The sequence below is a fragment of the Felis catus genome, chromosome X (assembly GCF_018350175.1).
Source record: "Felis catus isolate Fca126 chromosome X, F.catus_Fca126_mat1.0, whole genome shotgun sequence".
Classification (NCBI taxonomy): domain Eukaryota; kingdom Metazoa; phylum Chordata; class Mammalia; order Carnivora; family Felidae; genus Felis; species Felis catus.
In genome coordinates this window covers 7,020,875-7,041,354 of record NC_058386.1, presented here as the reverse complement: position 1 = coordinate 7,041,354, position 20,480 = coordinate 7,020,875, and the positions used below count along the sequence as shown (strand labels likewise).

Here is a 20,480-nt window from a genome sequence, read left to right as displayed (position 1 = left end):
TCGGGCTCTGTGCTGACAACTGGGAGCCTGGAGCCTGGTTCGGATCCTGTGTCTCCTGTCTCTACCTCTTCCTGGCTCATACTCTGTTTCTCTTTCTCAAAAATAAGCACACATTAAAAAAAATTTAGAATGGTTTTAGACTTACAGAAAAAATATGACAATAAAAGAGTTCCAATACACCCATCACCCAGTGTCCCCTACAATTAACAACTTACATTAATGTGCTACATTTGTTATAATTAATGAGCCAGCCTGAGGACATTAATATTAACTGCAGCCCACACTCGATTTAGATTGTTTTTCAGTTGTGGTTGCTGTTTTTAAATGTTTATTTACTTTCGAGAGAGAGAGGCAGAGTTCGTGCGTGAGCAGGGGAGGGAGAAGGGCAGAAAGAGAGAGAGAGAGAGAGAGAGAATCCCAAGCAGGCTCCACACTGTCAGCACAGAGCCCGATGTGGGGCTCAAACACAAGAACCATGAGATCATGACCTGAGTGGAAGTTGGACGCTTAACCGACTGAGCCACCCAGGCGCCCCCCAATTTTTTTTTACTTAATGTCCTTTTTCTGTTCCAGGACCCTACCCAGAGTACCACATTACACTTAGCTGTGTCTCCCCAGTTTCTCCTAAGGAACAACTTCTCAGAATTTCCTTGTTCTTGACGCCCTTAACAATTTTGAGGAATATCGCTCAGGCATTTTATAGAACATCTCCCAACAAGGATCCATCTGATGGTTTTGTCACGATTATGCTGCAGTTATAGGATTTGGGGTAAGATCACGAAGGTAAAGTGCCATTCTCATTACATGACACCGAGGGTCATGCTGTCAACACAACTTATCTCTGTGTATCACCTGGCAGGGGCTAGCATATGTCCTTCTCTCCCTCCACCTTTCCATCCTGTCCTCTCTACACAGCGCATATTTAAGGAGCCGGGAGCTGTGCACCACCTCCTTGAGGGCAAACTACACAGATTACCTGGAACTTTTCTGCACAGACTTGCCTTTTCTCTCCCCCATTTATTCCATCATTTGTGTATATCAGTATGGACGCAAGAATATTTATTTTATACACTAGGTTATAAACCAACATTATTTTCCTGTTTTAACTATTCCAGCTCTGGTCATAGGAAGCTCTTTAAGACGGCTCCTGTGTCCTTTTGACATGTGCCTACTGTCATTGGGCTTATTTAGTTCAGTGCTTTCTTACTTTTTTGGCACTATAAGACATTCCAGGCTCATTTTGCATATTCCCTGGCCCAGCCCTAAACCCAGCCATTCTCCCAAGGAGCACCAGTCGCTTTGATTACAGAAGGGTACTGGAGATCAAGATCTGGACGCTAGTTGTGCTTGCGGAATTTTTAAAGAACGCCCTCAATGAATTATTTCCAAAGAGAAAGGACTTTTATAATACTAAGGTTTATAATTTGGGTTTTCATATATCCAAGTCAACTATGTTTACTAGAGCAAGGCATAATTATTACGGTGTCTGGGACACTCACTGGGACACTCATTGCTTGTGCTATGTTAACGGTAGCAAGACTTTACGTTATCGATATTGTTGAAATGTCGATACTATCCAAAGCAATCTACACATTCAATGCAATCCCTATCAAAGTACCGCCAGCATTTTTCACAGAGCTAGAACAAAGAATTCTAAAATTGGTATGCAGCCAGAAAAGATCCTGAATAGCCAAAATAATGATGAAAAAGAAACCCAAAGCTGGAGGCATCACAATTCCAGACTTTAAGCTGTATTACAAAGCTGTAATCATCAAGACAGTGTGGTACTGGCACAAAAACAGACACAGAGATCACAGGAACAGAATAGAGAATCCAGAAATGGACCCACAAACGTGTGGCCAACTAATCTTTGACAAAGCAGGAAAGAATATCCAATGGAATAAAGACAGTCTCTTCAGCAAGTGGTGCTGGTAACACTGGACAGTGACATGCAGAAGAATGAACTTGGACCACTTTCTTACAGCATACACAAAAATAAACTCAAAATGGATGAAAGACCTCAACGTAAGACAAGAAACCACCAAAATCCTAGAGACAAAAACAGGCAGCAACCTCTTTGACCTCGGCTGCAGCAACTTTTTACTAGACATGGCTCCAGAAGCAAGGGAAAAAAAAGCAAAAATGAACTACTGGGACCTCATCAAGATAAAAAGCTTCTGCACAGCGAAGGAAACAATCAACAAAACTAAACGGCAACCAACGGAATGGGAGAAGATATTTACAAATAATATATCAGATAAAGGGTTAGCATCCACAATCTAGAAAGAACTTACCAAACTCAACACCCAAAAAAACAAATAATCCGGTGAAGAAATGGGCAGAAGACATCAATAGACACTTTTCCAAAGAAGACATCCAGATGGCAAAGAGACATGTGAAAAGATGTTCAACATCATTCATCATCAGGAAAATACAAATCCAAACCACACTGAGATACCACCTCACACCCATCAGAATGACTAAAATTAGTAACTCAAGAAACAACAGAAGTTGGCAAGGATGCAGAGAAAGGGGAACCCTTTTGCACCGCTGGTGGGAATGAAAACTGGTGCAGTCACTCTGGAAAACAGGAGGTTCCTCAAAAAATTAAAAACAGATCTACCCTAGGACCCTGTAATTGCACTACTAGGTATTTATCCAAAGGATACAGGAGTGCTGATTCATAGGGGCACATGTACCCCAATGTGTATAGCAGCACTTTCAACAATAGTCAAATTATGGAAAAAGTCCAAACGTCCATCAACTGATGAATGGATGAAGAAGATGTGGTTTATATATACACATACAATGGAGTATTACTCAGCGATCAAGAAGAATGAAACCTTGCCATTTGCAACAACGTGGATGGAACTAGAACGTCTTATTCTAAGCGAATTAAGTCAGAGAAAGACAAATATATGATTTCACTCATATGTGAAATTTAAGAAACACTGCAGATGAACATAGGGGAAGAGAAGGAAAAATAAGGTAAAAACAGGGAGGGATGCAAACCATACGAGACTCTTAAATACAGAGAACAAACTGAGAGTTGCTGGAGGGGAGGTGGGTGGGAGGACAGGCTAGATGGGTGATGGGCATTAAGGAGGGCACTTTTGGGATGAGCACTGGGTGTCGTATGTAAGAGATGAATCACTGCGTTCTACTCCTGAAACCATTACTATGCTACAAGTTAACTAACTTAAACTTAAATAAAAAAGGGGCGCCTGGATGGCTCAGTGGGTTAAGCACCCAGCATTGGCTTAGGTCATGATCTCATGGTTCGTGAGTTCGAGCCCCATGTGGGGCTCTGTGCTGACAGCTCAGAGTCTGGAGCCTGCTTCAGATTCTGTGTCTCCCTCTGTCTCTGCCTCTTCCCTGCTCACGCTCTCTCTCTCAAAAATAAACAAACATTAAAAAAATTTTTTTTTAATTACAAAAAAAGACTTTATATTATAAGTACTTGTAATAAATTACATACAAGTCCTGGTCTTTAACTGACACAGAACATTTGCGCTCTTGAAGAATTCCACAAATAAAAAGGGAACAGAACAAGATAAGCACCTTAGCACTTACACTCCAGAAGATCTCTTCTCCCTCGCCTCTTGGGAAGTTTTGGTGAAGCCTTGAGCCCTTCCCGAGTTGGTCATTAGGGTCCGAGGACCCTACCCCACACCATCACTGTGAGTCAGAACATCACAAAGGAGCCCGTGGTTCGAGCATACCGCACTGTCCTCTACCCCTACGCTGTGAAGGAGCCCCAGCACCCCTACTCGGTGGACCGTTCAAGCTCCCGAAGTTCAACCACCTCCCAGGAGACAAGTACAATGAAGATGACAAGAGAAATGGATCTCATGTGGCAAGAGAATCATAAAAGAAGGCTCTCTGGAATGTGTAAAGAGAGCTCCATTCATGACCTGCATTCCCAATCCTGAAAAGTACACTCACCGACAGCCATCCCTCGGCCCAACCCCAGGGCCGGCGAACCTTTCTGCCACGTTTTTCTGGAGCACAGCCACACCCTTCTGTATGTACCTGCCATCGCTGCCTCCACGCTGCAAGACCTGAGCCATCACCACGTGAATAGTCGGACCCCCGAAGCCAAGAAAAGTCACTGTCTGACCCTTTACAAACTTTGTCGACCTCAGAGCTACAGCTGCATTTCTCAGACTTGAGTCATGTCCAGATTCATTTCATTTTTTAATTATTTTCAAGATTTTATTTTTGGGGTGCCAGGGTGGCTCAGTCAGTTAAGCATCCAACTTTGGCTCAGGTCATGATCTCACAGTTAGGGGGTTTGAGCTCCGGGTCAGGCTCTGTACTGACAGCTCAAAGCCTAGAGCCTGCTTCGGAGTCTGTGTGTCCCTCTCTCTCTGTTCCCTCACCTCTGCCCTGTTTGTGCTCTGTCTCTCTCTTAATAAATAAATAAACATTAGAATTTTTTTAAAAAAATAAATAAGATTTTAATTAATCTCTACACCACCGTGCGGCTCAAACTCACAAGCCTGAGATCAAGAGTCACATGCTCCACTGACTGAGCCAGCCAGGTTCCCCCAGACTTATTTTATTTTATTTTATTTTATTTTATTTGAACCCTATTACTACTTTTTCATTGAGGCCTTTGTTCAGAGTTGCTCCCCACTGACAACTGAGAGCTGCAGGATGATACTAAGGCAGGCACTTCCCCAGGAGATGTGGGACTCCTCTGAAGGGTCATTTATTTATTTATTTTATATATTTTTTTCAATATATGAAATTTATTGTCAAATTGGTTTCCATACAACACCCAGTGCTCATCCTAAAAGGTGCCCTCCTCAATACCCATCACCCACCTCCCCCTCCCTCCCACCTCCCATCAACCCTCAGTTTGTTCTCAGTTTTTAAGAGTCTCTTATGCTTTGGCTCTCTCCCACTCTAACCTCTTTTTTTTTTTCCTTCCCCTCCCTCATGGGTTTCTGTTACCCCCAGACTTATTTTAAATTAACTTATTTTTTGTGGAATCCCAGTGTTCACAGATTTTTAAAAATTGAGATAAAGTCCACATATCATACAATTCACCCCATGGAAGTATACAACTCAGTATTTTTTAGTATGTTCACAGAATTGTACAACTATCTATGCTATCTAATTCCAGAACATCCTCGCCACCCCCAGAAGAAACTCCATACCTACCACAGCAGCCATTCTCGTTGCCCCCCGACCCCAAATTCCTGGCAACACAAATGTACTTTGTGTCTCTATAGATTCTGCCAATATATGCGATCTCACATACGGCTTTATTTTTTACTGTACTGTGAAATATGTCTAAATATAAAACATTTCACTTTCTTTGTTTTCATAGCTCCTAGGCTATAAAACACAAAACAAATTTGCACGTTTTATGAGAGCAAGACCACAAAGCAAATGTTGAATCCAATGGTGTGGGGAGTTTTCTGGGGACAAACTGTTTCTCCCGTGGCCCCACCTGATACCTCAGCACTACTTTCCAGTTCAGCTACCGGTTTTCTGGATGTCACAGAAGGCCTCATTTCGCCCGTCGCTCTTCTTTTGACTGACAGGACAAAGAGCTCTGGGGGCCAGGCACCTTGATGTCTTTCGCCGATCTAGAAGGATAGCTTAATGGATGAATGTGGACAGGTTTTTTTCCTCCCAGCCAGGGGCAGTTATGTGAGTGCCACTGACAATGAGACACTCCCTCATGTACAAGGTGCGGTTACGCACATCACCCGGAATATCCTTTTATGAATTGAAGAATTAGTATGGAAACAATGACAGAAAAGTAAACGCACACGGAGAACATGCTTATTCCCAAGAACATGCTCCAAATGCTGTTTGAGAAAACCTGAAGTAGACCTATTTTTTTCAATAACTTTTTTGGTTTGTTTTTCAATGTTTATTTTTGAGAGAGAGAGAGAGAGAGAGAGAGCGCGCGCGTGCACACACAAGCAGGGGGCAGGGGGGAGGGGGGAGGGAGGCAGAGAGAAAGGGAGACACAGAATCCAAAGCAGGCTCCAGGCTCTGAGCTGTCAGCACAGAGCCTGATGCGGGGCTGGAACCCACGAACCACGAGATCATGACCTGAGCTGAAGTCGGACGCTCAACCGACTGAGCCACCCAGGCGCCCCTGAAGGAGATCTATTTTTCAGGCAACCATCCTGTTACTACCCGTGCTTGTCTTCCTCCCTCGCCTTCCTTTCGTCTGAATTCTGGTGGGGGTGGCAAGGATTTCTGTATTGGGAGTGGGAGGAAAAAGGGCTACTGGGGTGGGGCTGGGGGCACAGACGTAAAACACGCCCCCGGCTCTGTGTGCTCTTCCGTGAAGACCTGGGTGATGTGTAGTTTTAACACATGCTTAGAAATATTGGGACGCAATCTCAATCGCTTAAGAGAAATAGGTGACTTTTCTTTAATTTCAGGTGTGTGGACCGTCAGCAAATGCAGGGGTTAAGCCGATTGGAGACTGGGTGCGAGAACCTGACAACCGAGCCTGTGGCAAGTGAGTGCCGAGAGCCGAGTCCCCATCTCACCCGCATCTGGCAACAACTGCGTATTGGTAAGACGTACTCTTGCCCCACGTGGTGGATCACGTCAAGTTATCTCATAAGTTAAAGAAAGTAAGCCTATGTCAGGAGTGACTGCTTAGTGGGTAGGTGGTTTTCTTTTGGGGTGACAAAATGTTCTGGGATTAGATAGTGGTGATGGTTGCACAACATCAATGTAGTAAATGTCACTGAATGGCACACATTCAAATGGGAAATTTTATGTTGTCTGGATCTTACCACAAATAAATCTTTACAACCTCATTGAAGGGCGGGGGGGGGCAAGTAATTTGGAGTAACCTCAGAGACAAAGAACGGCCACTGAGGCCCTCTGGACAGAGACCTACAAGCCTGTGAGTCCTAAGGGGAGGAGGTGGAACTGAGAACCAGACAGCGGGCCAGTCCTCACAGTCATCCTGTGGGGAGCTCAGCGTTGGTGGGCCTGGCATTGCCCAACGGTTTTCTGCACACACAATGATTTCAAAGTTCTAATATAAAAATGCCAACAAAGGAAAAGGAGCAAAGGAGAAACCTGCCATTAGGCTGCCTTATCCTGGCCCCAAACAACGTGCCTGTATTTGGCACGTCTGTTGTCCAAAGTTTCTAAAAATGAATGACGCTGAATGGATGGTGTCCTTGAGGTAGGCATGTATAGAAGGAACGCATCAACTCAGCCAGGACCCTACTGGGTCATCAGGGAGGACTCTGCTGGCCCTACACCTCGCTCCTCTCTGTGGCAAGGGTGGGGCAGAGTAAAAGAGAGAGAGAGAGAGAGAGAGAGAGAGAGAGAGAGAGAACCCTAAGCAGGCTCCACATTTAGCACAGGGCTTGATCCCATGTCCCTGGGATCATGACTTGAGCCAAGATCAAGAGCGGGACGCTCAACCCCGACTGAGCTACCCAGGAGTCCCAGGGATGTGCATATATTTCTAACCTGAGTTAATCACTCAGGTTTGATTAAGACATTTGGCTTCACCCACTAATGGCAGGAAAGCCAACTTAATATGGATCAAATAGAGTGCCACACTAGGTCCCATTAGAAGAAATAGGAACTGGGGCGCCTGGGTGGCTCAGTCGGTTGGGCAACGGACTTTGGCTCAGGTCATAACCTCACAGTTTGTGGGTTCAAGCCCTGCATCCAGCTCTGTGCTGATAGCTCAGAGCCTGGAGCCTACTTCGGATTCTGCATCTACCTCGCTCTCTGCCCCCCTCCAACTGTGCTCTCTCTCTCTCTCTAAAATAAATAAACATTAAAAATAAATAAAGAAATAAAAATAAGAAATAGGAACTTGGTTCTTGAGTCAAGATGGAAGGCACCTTAACTAGGCAACCAACCAGAAGGGTCTACAAAAGTTAATAGGCAGCAAAGATGATCTCCAAAGGAGGAAGAGCAGACTTTGCCAATGCCTTTGTCAAAATGAACAGCGTTAACGTAAGTAGTATTTAAATGTGTATGGCCGAGTGGGTACTTTCCCAGACCATCTCAACCCTCAGACACAGCCTAGAGAATAGAAGCAGGCTGGGAGAACTGAAAGGAGATGGGTCTTGGCATGCTTAGATGGATTTCCAGACAAAGAAAAAAAAACACTGATGAATACCTTTATGTGCAAATTCAACCAAGGTCAAGCGACAAGGGTCTGAGCTCTGAAGAGAGCGGCCAACTGGCCGGGCGAGACAAGAGGATAAAAGAGCAGGGGGTTTCTGCATCTGGGCGGCTGTGGAGGTCTCTCCATCAGGGAAGGGCACGCAGCGGCCTCCGGAATGGTTGTGGGATTCACCAGCCAGTTCTGGCGGCCACCAGGGGGCGCGCGCCCAGCACGCAGGCGCAGCTAGAGGCGGGGGGGGGGGGGGGGGGGGGAGTCTTCCCGGAAGAGCACCGGAAGTCATGTGACTCCCCGTTCCGGCTCCTCTCCCAGCCCGGAACTCAGAACTGCGGGCCGTCCGCTTCCCCTCCCCTCTCCTCCCCTGGGCCTCCGCCCCCGCCCCCGCCCCCGCCCCGTAGGCACGCCTCTTCTGTCCTGGCTCTGGGTCTCCCGTCTTTCCTCTCCGGCCCCAAATCCTATAACCCGCACACGCCCCCCCACCATGTCCCTTTCAAATAACGTGAAGCCACCAGACGAAGCCAGCATGGAAGAAAGTCTGCAATCGCTCGCTTGTCCTCACTCTGCGTTCCCTAAAAAGCCATATGGCTACAAATGCAGGGAGGAACTGGAGTTACAACCCACCAGCACCCCCCCCTCTCCCCCCCCCCCCCGGGGGGGCTCAGGGTTTTTTCTGCCAGGCCCTTTCTCCTCTCCGGGATGGAAAACAGAGGCCAAGTGTGTAAGCACTGCAGGCACAAAGCCCACCGCCCAGGAAGGAAGCTATGCCCAGTCCCGGCTCTGCCAGATGCTGGCTCCACCCTGGAAAACGTCCAAGCTGGAGTGTCCCCTTGTTATCCCAGCGCGGGCTGCATAATTACCCAGCAGAGCAGTCCAAAATGGAAAGCTTCAATTGCCCCTTAGCTAGTTGAGGGCCAGGAAAAGCAAAGGTCTTCCCTCAAGCAACAAATGAGGAATAGACTTTGGCTGGCTAATCTCTCTTACTTTGAAATCTATTTGTAAGAAGCTTGTTTAGTAAATGAAAAATCAGGGGCGCCTGCATGGCTCAGTAAGTTAAGCTGACTCTTGATCTCGGCTCAGGTCATGAGCTCATGGTTCTGAGTTCCAGCCCCATGTTGGGCTCTGTGCTGACTGCACACAGCCTGCCTGGAATTATGTCTCTCCCTCTCTCTGCTCCTCCCCTTCTCGCTCACGTGTGCTCTTTTCTCTCTCTCAAAATAAGTAAACTTAAAAAGAAGGATACATGAAAAATCAGTCTTTGCACTAACCAACCTCTGTAAGCCAAGTCACCTCTCAGGGAAAGTGTACAGGAAGGTGCCCCTCAGGTGGGTTTAGCTTGTTTATGAATTTTATATTCAAGCACATTTTTCCTAAAGAGCTCAACTGCATACAGATTCAATTTTACAGTTGTTGGGATTCAGAATACCTTCTCCTCCTCCTCCTTCCTCATCTGCCCCAACAAGATACAGGTCTGCAGGTCAGTGCCAGCCCATTGGCACTCGCTCCTAAAGGCGGGGGTGGAAATGGCTGGAAGGCAGCTACGTAGACAGAACCTGCCAGCACCCACAGCCATGGTGTTCCACCCCTAGATCCCCTTCCATCACCTTTGGTCTCCAGAGCCTCCCAGAACACAGTACTCATTGAACACTCAAATCGGAGAACAATAATCGCCTATAGCATAGCTTAGCTTTCTTACAAGCTTTAAAATATGATATTGGAGGGGCGCCGGGTGGCTCAGTCAGTTAAGCATCTGACTTCGGCTCAGGTCATGATCTCAAGGTTCATGGGTTCAAGCCCCGCCTTGGGTTCTGTGCTGACAGCTCAGAGCCCGGAGCCTGCTTCGGTTTCTGTGTCTCCCTCTCTCCCCCTCCCCTGCTTGTACTCTCTCTGTCTGTCTCAAAAATGAATAAATAAACATTTAAAAAACACGATACTGGAAAACAAGTCCACACTACCAAATTTATTTTGAGACATTTATGTCTTGATTCTCAATGTTATGCCAGGACAGAAAGACAAGTCCGTTTCACTTACTATTGTACAAACTAAAATCTTAAATGACATTTAGCATACAGAATGTACCAACGTGGAATCCTTATCTACCATAATCAAGGACCGAACCAAGGGCTGTTAGGCTGGTACCTATCCATGCATCTGCCAATCCATCCTATTTATCCACCTACCTATGCATTTATCTACCCACCACCCACCCATGTCTCCACTCATCCACCTGACAACTGGTCCAGCCATCTGTCAGTCACTGTGCTCCACAGGTCCCCTCCCCAAGCTGAGCATGAACACCCAGCTGCCATTTGCTAAGCAGATGTCCTCAGGAAGGCTTGTGGTACTCCAGGAACAGTCTCATAGTAAGCATCAAGGCCCTGCGGGAGAGACGAGCTTGGCTTGTTCAAGGGATAGGAAGGTGGCAATGAGTCCTGAGCCTGGATGGGAGAGGAGTGACGAAGGGTGCCCCCCCCCCCCCCACAAAAGGACGGGCATTACAGGGCCTTCCAGGCCACAGTCAGGAGTTTGCATTTTATTCCAAGTGCAACTAGAAGCCATTGAATGGTTTGGGCCTTGGGACAGTTGTAATCTATCTTCCAAAACCAGTGAGGAAGTAGCTGCTGTAGTCCAGGCTGGAGATGACGAAAGCTTGCACGAAGACGGGAACGTGATCCCAGAGAGCACTGTGTTGCCCGAGGAAGGTGGGCCTTGGCTTGGGCAGCAAGGTGACCAGGGGAGCTGTGGCTCAGATCCGAGCCCCGGCAAGGAGGGTACCGAGGGGCAAAAACAGGATTTTGACCTCCACCCCGTTCAAAGGCACTACCGGCCATCCAGGCAAGGAGAACAGCAGGCAGCAAGGGGGTGACTCCATGAGAACCGGGAAAGGGGGGTGCAAACACACCCACCAAGTGAGCATCAGTCAGCACCTCAGCGGGGAATGCCTCTGTGCTGCCGTTCACTTGGAAGGGCGACTCTTCAAAGTGGGATCAGTGAACCAGAAGGTGCCTGCAGTGGTTACGGGCCACCAAAAAGCCCTCCAGAGAGGTTCTGCCAAATTCCTCTCTCTTCGCCAGCCACACTCAAGGATGGCAGCCTCCCACTTCCTTTTATTTTAAATGCTCCCGTAACGGGGCGCCCGAGTGGCTCAGTCCGTCGAACACCGGACTATTGATTTCAGCCCTGGTCATGATCTCATGGATCGTGAGTTTGGGCTCCACATCAGGCTCAGCACTGATGGCTCGGAGCCTGCTTGGGATTCTCTCTCTTTTTCTCTCTCTGCCCCTCCCCTGGTCTTGCTCTCCCCCACGAAAGAAAGAAAGAAAGAAAGGAAGGAAGGAAGGAAGGAAGGAAGGAAGGAAGGAAGGAAGGAAGGAAGAAAGAAAGAAAGAAGTAAATAAATAAAAATTTAAAAAATTTTAAATGCTCCCCTATCAGCTGTGGCCTCAGCCGCTCAATGATGGGGTGACACTTCCTGAGAGGGCCGATGCAGCAGACAGCACTGGTTTAAGGTATAAGGCAGAAACGACATTCCTCCCAGTGTTACGGACTCACTGTATCCCCCTAAAATTTATACGCTTGCATCCTCACCCCCAGGACTTCAGAATGTGACTATTTGGATGGAGGGTTATTGAAGAGGTAAGTAAGGTAAAATGAAGTCATCAGAGGGAACCCTGATCCAGCCTGGTGCCTTACAAGAGATCACGACACAGACACGCAGAGGGAAGACCACGTGAGGAGGCGGCGGGGAGGAGGTGGCTGTCTGCAAGTCATGAAAAAAGCCTTGGGGGAAATGAGGCTGACATCTCGAACTTGGACTTCTGGCCTCCAGAAGAGTGAGAAGACAAATTTTTTTGTGTGTGTGGATGCTACCCAGTCTCTGGTATTTTGTTACGATAGCCGGAATAAGCTACTGCATCCGCCTTACGAGGGACCCCAAGTCAGCGGGGGAGCAGCTTTGCAGGAAGCAGACTTGTGCTGGCCAGAATGACGGGGCTTGGAGAGCTGGTACAAAGCCTCAGAGAACAGGAGCCAGGAGACTGAGGGTCGGGTGTGGGCAGGGGACGCTGCCCACCACAGGGAAAGCTGGTACTAAGTGCACGCGATTGGATTTGCTCTCATGGGAGTGGGCTGATTTCAGATCAAACCCCCCGTCTTCCCCAGGACTCATCCAGAAGTCACCCCATCCTCTTTCCTCCAAGATTCGGAAGCACCACGTAACTTTTCACCAAAATTATACTTTATGTGTCACCTCTTCAGTGGTTAAGTATGGGTGTCTGTCCTTCCCTCCTACACTGTGAGGTCCTTCGGGAGCAGAACCTTTGTCCTATTTATCTTTATATAGAAAAGAACCTTGACCCTCACAAAAATGTTCTCTATGTGGTTTGCGTAAACAAGTAACTCTTATCTTGATGCCCTACTCTTGTCTCAACAGAATACAATGAAAACCATTCATTATCCTGCCCCATTATCAGATCAGTAATTTTTTTTTAAGATTTTATTTCTAAGCAATCTCTACGCCCAGTGTGGGGCTCAAACTCACAACCCCGAGATCAAAAGTACCATGCTGTACTGACTGAGCCAGCCAGGCACCCCAGTAATTCATATTTTTTATAGACACACTTATATTGTTTTAAATTCATGCAGGGCACCTGGTGGCTCAGTTGGTTGAGTGTCTGACTTCGGTTCAGGTCATGATGTCACAGTTTGTGAACCCGAGCCCCACGTTGGGCTCTGTGCTGACAGCTCAGAGCCTGGACCCTGCTTCGGATTCTGTGTCTCCCTCTCTCCCTCTGCCCTTTCCCCACTCGCGCTGTTTCTCTGTCTCTCAAAAATAAATAAAACATTTAAAAAATTTATGCAAAACATTAGGTATCTTAAAATCTTTGTATTATAGGATTTTATTTTTGGTGAGCAAAAGACAGTCCTTAACCTGAGTTTTCATTTCTTTTATTCCCAGATTTAATGTTTTAAGTACATTATTTCTTACTGATACTTCGAAAAACAAACATTCTCTGAAAAAAACTGGGAATGGCTTTTCAATGCTCCTATTCTAGAATTTCATTCAGTCCTGCCACTCTTTGAAAGTGCACACAATTCTGAAAATTGCTGGGTCTATAGCTCAAAAGCAGAAAGCTTCTGGAACTAATTTCTTCAGGGTGGTTACACAGTCCGCTAGAAGACACAGCCATGATAAATGAAGCATATGGTCCCTCCCCCTGTTCCTCTTGACCCTTTCACTATTGATAGTGCCATTTACCACACACACACACACACACACACACACACACACACACTGTACATTAGAGCTATTCATTAGGACTCTGTTCACCGCAGGGGCGCTAACTCTAACCACCACACAAACCCTCTGCAGGATCAGTGAAATACATACATGGCAGGAGCACAGGGCTGAAACCAGAGCTCGCACATGCAGGGTGCACCGAGCGCTCTCACAACTGCAACACAGCCTAGAAGTGGGCTCGGAAGAAAGAGTACAGCTGGTGCTGGGCACGTGACTTACCCAGAATGTATAGTAATAAAGCTGTGATTGTGTTTCTCAGAAACTGCTCGATTCCGTAGGTGTAGTATTCAGCGGCCATTCCTTCTTACCCAGGGATTCTTGGTTTTAGCCATGCAGATAATTACACAGACTTCCTACACAAAATACCACTCGTGTCCCCTCAGAGCCACGTAAAGATTGGATACTCTCCTGTGAGGCTAACAGCACTCGAGTTTAAAGCCAAATGAAATAAAACCCCAGTATAGAAGGCTCTCAAAAGCAAACATTTAAATTGGTTATTTCTGCAACAGAACCCTGAATTTTGAGGTTAAGTGTTTAAATTTGAATATCACACCAATCACCAGATATTCTCAAAGCATTAGGAAGATCTGTATTCAGTGACCCAATTGCGTAGTTTTAATTCCACTGTTCTATCAACCCTCTTTTTTTTTAATGTTCTATTTTTGAGAGTGTGCATGGGGGAGGGGCAGAGAGAGAGGGACAGAGGATCTGAAGCGTGCTCTGAGCTGACAGCAGCAAGCCTGATGTGGGGGTTGAACTCACGAACCGTGAGATCCTGACCTGAGCTAAAGGTGGACGCTCAACCGACTGAGCCACCCAGGCGCCCCTATCAGCCCTCTTAAAATAAGCTGATACCACAGGTCCTACAGTATTCTACGCTTCCATCTCCCTCCCTCCTCGTGCATATCAAGGGCGAGATGACACTATTGATTCATTTACTTAATCAACCTAAATTGTATCCTCACTACAGTTAAACAGCTACACTGGCCACATTTGAGAACTATGGCACACAACGTGCTAATAACACTGCTACCATCCACCAGTCTTTCAGATCCTCTTGAGGAGCCAACGGACTTGATTTCTATTTTCGAGCTCGAAATAAGCCCAATTTAGAAAGGCTGGCTCCATTCCTTCCTGACAATCTTCCCAGGCAACTCCAATTTGGAGACCACGCCCCGGCAGCCCAGCTGTGTACTAGATCATTAAAGCATCCTTTCAACGAGCATTCTGGATAAAGCATTTCATTCAAGCACATTACACTGGATTTCTCATTCTGTGAACATAAAGAACCGTACTGTACAGAAAACACAGCAGCCATTTTAAGAACCAAAAAAAAAAAAAAGAAGCCACGATGGCATCAGAAGACATCCTCGCCCTTGAGACGCTTCTGCTGGAGGCGGCGCAGGGCTACAGGCTCTGCTCAAACGGCACCACGTCTGCAGCGGGGACGCTGAGGTGCTGGAAACTGCATCCGGTTAGCAGCCATGCTGGGTTTGGCAAAAAAACCACCAGAGGCCCAATCACGTGAACCAAGCATTCACCCACCATCGAGAAGGCCACCTCCAAGATGTCTTCTTAGCAACCCCAAACCCAGAATTCACCCACCTCGGATTAGGGCGTCCCTCCTCGGCCCGGACGGCGGCAGAAAGTTGCCTGTGCTCACCAGCGTCCCCCACTTGCTGTTGTGGTTCGATGGCAGCTTCCTGCCAAGAGCAGCACAGTGAAACTCCGAATCATCAAGCTGCCTTCCTCAAGACATCTATTATTATGAACCCCCTCATTGTGGGTTTGCCCCGCAAGCCTGTGCCGCGGAGGCGAGGACGCAGCCTGCCGCCTTGTAATGACACTCAGCCACAGGGCTCACAAGCTCCGCTCTCCAAACTGTTGTTTTTTAGTGTTTATTTATTTTTGAGAGAGAGAGAGAGAGAGAGAGAGAGCTGGGGAGGGGCTGAGAGAGAGGGAGACAGGATCCAAAGCAGGCTCTGCACGGACAGCACACAGCCTGACACAGGGCTTGAACCCGTGGACTGTGAGATGGTGACCTGAGCCGAAATCAAGAGACAGACGCTTGGGGCACCTGGGTGGCTCAGTCGGTTAAGCGTCTGACATTGCCTCAGGTCATGGTCTCACCGTCCTTGAGTTCGAGCCCCGTGTCAGACTGTGCTGACAGCTTGGAGCCTGGAGCCGGCTTCAGATTCTGTGTCTCTCTCTCTCTCTCTCCCCTCCCCTGCTTGCACTCTGTCTCTCAAAAATGAATAAACATTAAAAAAAAAAATGCGCTCAACCGACTAAGGCAACTAGGCACCCCCTGAATATTGTGTATTGAACCTACTACTGGTTCTTTAAAAAAAAATTTTTTTTAATGTTTATTTATATTTTGAGAGAGAGAGAGAAAGAGGCGAGATGACACTGGAATGTTTTCTTTAAGTTTTCTAGAAAGCTTAAAGTCAACTTTTAGCATTAGGATTCTTACCTTATAGAAGCACCTGGGTGGCTCAGTTAAAGCGTCTGACTCTTGGTTTCGGCTCGGGTCACGATCTCACAGTTTGTGAGTCTGTGCCCCGCACTGGGCTCTGTGCTGACAGCATGGAGTCTGCTTGGGATTCTCCCCCCGCCCCTCCCCTGCTCACTCAGTCGCTCTCTCTCTCTCAAAATAAACTTAAAAAAAATTTTAATAAAAAAAATAAAAAGAATTCTCACCTTATAAAAAGTGCAACAGTTCAATGCATTGCATGTTTAATTACATTTGTTCTGTAGGAATCTAAACATATTTGAAAAAAAATACTAAGGAACAAATATTAAAAATTTTAAAGGCCTCAGCATTTGAAGAGTGGCTATCGTGTATCATACACTGTCTTCACCCCTTTTCATTTCAGAGGAGAACTGACCATTTTCTAGGGTTCCCCCCAAATTCTTTACATGGTGTTAAGGTTGGGGCAAGCTAATTATGAGGAAAGACAGCCGAAGCAAGTGACGATGGGGTGGCCGGGGACTCAAGACAGGCACACGGATACGGAGTTAAATTGTCACGGATGTACCTGTTTAGTCCCCAGGTACCTTTCACACAAGTTGACACGAGAAGAGCCGGTGCACACAAATGATGCCCAAACGGCGGGACACAAGCGACACTGACATTGGGCCATCGTATTTTCAGGGCATCCTATATGTGCCTTAAGACAGCGGCCCGGGGCAGCTCTTCCTTGGTTGGGGCACAAACCTTACCTGTTTGTAGGGGTCTGTGGATGGTGAGGAACGGGACCTTCCATGAACGTACTGTGGCCTCTCGTGTTGATCCAGACCTGCGTCCAAGATGTCATCCGCTGAGTGATACCGCCCAGAACTCCTGGCTTCTAGAGCGTTTCTCTGTTCCCTCCAAGAGGCTTGATACTCAGCAAAGGTTCCAAGTCTCTGAGGCGGTTCTGGTTTTCCCATGTTCGCCGTTTTTCCGTGACTGCTGGGGTTCTCTCCAAAGGAGGTCGTGTGGGCCCTGTTCTGGAACCAAGGCTCTGCACCCTCGTACCCGTGGCCCGCTGTCCGCGGCCTCTCCAGCTTCTCCTTCGGGAATCCACAGAGCGCTTGCCTCTGCCCAGGTCTCTGGTGAATGGGTCTGCTGCTTTCCTCAAAAAACTTGCACCTGTCGGCGAACGTGCCCACGGCGTCCTCGGACGCACCCGGGTGCCGGTGGGGGCGATCGGGCCCTGCGAGCCCCACCTCGTTCATTTTCTCGGGTTCGGAGTACGATTTCAGCTTCTGTTGCGCCGTGAACCGTTTCCGGCCCCCAATGCGGGGAACGTGCGGCAGGCCCCCTCCAGACGGGGACGGCTTGGGCAGGCCCCCCTCCCAGAAGTGGGGGGCGGCATCCAGGTGTGTGCTGTGCTCCTCAGTCCGCGGCTCTGCTGACCCCGCGGGACGATCGGCCGGGCTGGGCTCCAAGTCGCGGCGCTTAAAGGACGTGGCCCTCAGGACCCGGGCTTGGGCCTCCTTCAGGTGGTCTTTATAGGTGCCCCGGAAGGAACCTTCTGGGGAGGCGCCGGGGACGCCTCCCGGCTCCACCTGCCAGCCGCCGGCCTCCCGAGCCGCCTCGTCGGCCCCAGCCAGCGCCACCGTGCTTCTGCTCTTCTGCAGGTTGGCTCGGCGCATCTGGACCTCGTTCCTCAGGGTGGTGGCGAAGCGGTCGCTTCTCCGGGTGGCTCTGCCCACCTGGCCATCGAACGGGGGCGGCCTTTCGGCACCAGCTCCCGGGCCGTCGTCGGGCGGGCGCGCCCCCTCCCGGGCCAGCGAGTGCAGCATAGGCGTCTTCTGAGGGGAGATCTTGCCGCTTTCTCCCGCGGCCCACAGGAAGCCGTCGGCGGCTTCCTTCCCTGCGGCTCCTGTCCCGTGGGCGGCTGTCTGTGGCTCCTCGCTTCCCACGGGGTGGCCCTTGGCTGCCTGGTCGCTCTCACGGGCGTCCGGGGCCTCCTCCTCGTGCTGGATGTGACCCCAGGGCCCGTGGCCCATCGGGTGCTCAGTGGGGAGTTCGTGGGCTTCTGCGGCCCTGTCAGACTGCCAATATTCCTCGTGGGGCTGTCCCGCCTGGGCGCTTGCCTGCGGGCACTGTCTGCTGGTCACGCAGTAGTAGCGGCTCTGCCCACCGCTGTCGCCCTTCTGCTCAGTGGCACCGGGCCACCTGAGCCGAGTGGGGCCGTCGTCCTGGACACGGTGGGCAGAAGTCTCCTGGCGGCTGCCAGGGACGGCCACACAGTGCTGCTCCCTCAGCGACGAGGCGGCCCTGGGGCCGTCGTGACAGAAGGGACTCTCGTCACTGTACTGGCGCGGGTGCTGGCAGCCACAGGAGGCCTGCGGGAAACGCACGTCCGTGCTGGACAGGGAGGCCTGAAGCCGGCCGGGGGCCCCTGGGAAGCCGCCCGGCCTGTGGTCAGGGGTCGGCACCCCACCGTCCAGGGGGACGTGGGGCACAGGGCCCGAGCTCCCGACTCTCTTCCCATTGCCGGGCCGTGCCGGCCTCCACTGCTGACTGGCAGGCTCTGGTCTCCAGTCACTGCGGGGCTGGGCCCGGGGTGGGCCTGGAAAGTGCTGCACGCTGGCGGTGTCTGAGAGTGGAGGGCCCTGGGCCTTCTCGTGGCTCTTGGTGGCAGCGAAGCTGTCACTGCGGAGAGGGGGAGGCGGTGGAGGAGGGGAGGAAGGTGCTTTTCTCTTATCGGGGACATACCAAACCGGTCCCAAATTTGATTTTCCAGGGGTGGCCAGCTTGGTCTCAGGACTGTCCTCTGGCCTGGGGCTTCTGCTGCCGTCACGGGGGACCCGGGGTGGGAAGTACCCGAGCCTGTCCTCCAGGCCCTGGGGGTCACTGGCAGCCTGGCCCTGCCGGCCACCCGGCCTGGAGGCCTCCCCCAGGCCCACGTTGTAGAGGATGTTCTCCGCAGAGGACGCATCAGCCTTGGTCAAGGTGTGGTCGGGCGTGCTGGAGCTGGTGGAGAATGAGCCGTAAGCTGAGTCCCGCTTGCTCGGGCCGCCCAGGTGGTCAATGCTGCCATTGGACCTGGCAGCGGAGAGGCGTCCGGAGGGGTAGGGCTGGGAAGGGTGGTCCAGGCTGTCGACGCTCCCCAGGGAACTAAAGTGGTCAGAGGTACGCTGCAGATTCGTGTGCTCCCACGTGCCAGACAGGTCATGGGAGGAAGAACTAGGAGGAAAGAACCAGAGAGAAGAGTTTGCTTTTGAAGCGAGCAATAGTAAAGGGGACAAATGAGGAGAGCAGGACCAAGAATACAGCTGGCCCCACACAGAAACGTCCAGATGCCGGGGCGCCTGGGTGGCTCAGTGGGTTCAGCGTTCAACTTCGGCTCGGGTCATGATCTCACGGCTCGTGAGTTTGAGCTGCGCGTCGGGCTCTGTGCTGACAGCTCAGAGCCTGGATGGAGCCTGCTTCGGATTCTATGTCTCCCTCTCTCTCTGTCCCTCCTCTGCTCACATTCTGTCTCTCTCTCTCTCTCAAAAATAAATTAACATTAAAGGCATTTTTTAAAAAAGATTATTCTGTGACCCGTGAAAATGACAGGAAATTCACATCGCAGCACTCACAGATATGCTGTGATTGGAACACAATTATGGCCATTTGTTTACACACTGGTTGTGAATGCTTCTGAGCTGCAATGGCAGAGCTGGGTACCTGCAACTGACAGAGACCCATGAAGCCTAAAATATTTCCTACCTGCCCCCTCAAAGAACAAGACTGTGGACCCCGTGGGGTTTAGCGTATAAAAGGATTCTTGTTATGGATTACTAAAACCGAAGAAGCAATCAAATGACAGTAATTTTCTTTTTTTTTTTTTAAATTTTTTAGGTTTATTTATTTATTTTGAGAGAGAGAGAGAGAGAGAGAGAGAGAGAGAGAGACAGAGAGACAGAGCAGGGGAGGGGCAGAGAGAGAGGGAGAGAGGGAGAATCCCAAACAGGCTCTGAGCTGTCAGCACAGAGCCCGATGTGGGGCTCGAACTCACGAACAGTGAGACCAGGACGAGTTGGATGCTTAACCAAGTGAGCCGCCCCAGTGCCCCAAATAACGACAATTTTCAAATTAAAAGGGGAAATCCAGACATAACGTTACTTTTCCACACCCAAATATTAAAGTACCAAGAGCTCCTCTTAACTCTCAGTTAATGGAATATTTGATAAAGGACCCAAGCCACAGGCTTTCTTAACAAAACAAACACTGTCGTGCTCAGGGGACTCATTAACTTGACAGAGTTCACTGGAGCTGTACCTGAATGCCAAAAATACTGGTTCTGAAGCAGGATGGGGCCTAAGACAGGGAAATACAAAATCAGGTTTGTTGCTACAAGCTGGGAGATATGTTTGTTACGGAATCAGTTATTCTATGAGGTAGTGACAGTGTATATAGGAGGTTAATGGCTCTCGATGGTAAAACTACTTATCCAAGTATGTTAAAAATGCTTCCGTGGGGAGCCTGGGTGACTCAGTCAGTTGAGCATCCCACTCTTGATTTTGGCTCAGATTATGATCTTACAGTTTCTGGTTTCAAGCCCC

At 49.2% G+C, this 20,480-nt stretch overlaps 1 protein-coding gene across 3 annotated transcripts in view; it reads right to left on the bottom strand.

Moving 5' to 3' along the window:
• SHROOM2 (shroom family member 2) overlaps window positions 1-20,480 on the bottom strand; it is a 157,579-nt gene that overhangs the window by 39,937 nt on the left and 97,162 nt on the right. For all 3 annotated transcript variants that reach the window (XM_023249376.2, XM_023249375.2, XM_023249374.2), the window contains 2 exons: window positions 16,659-19,116; window positions 15,042-15,139 (listed from right to left, as the gene is read on the bottom strand). In XM_023249376.2, coding sequence (XP_023105144.2) covers window positions 15,042-15,139; window positions 16,659-19,116 — 2,556 coding nt within the window. The remainder of the gene's footprint in view (window positions 1-15,041; window positions 15,140-16,658; window positions 19,117-20,480) is intronic.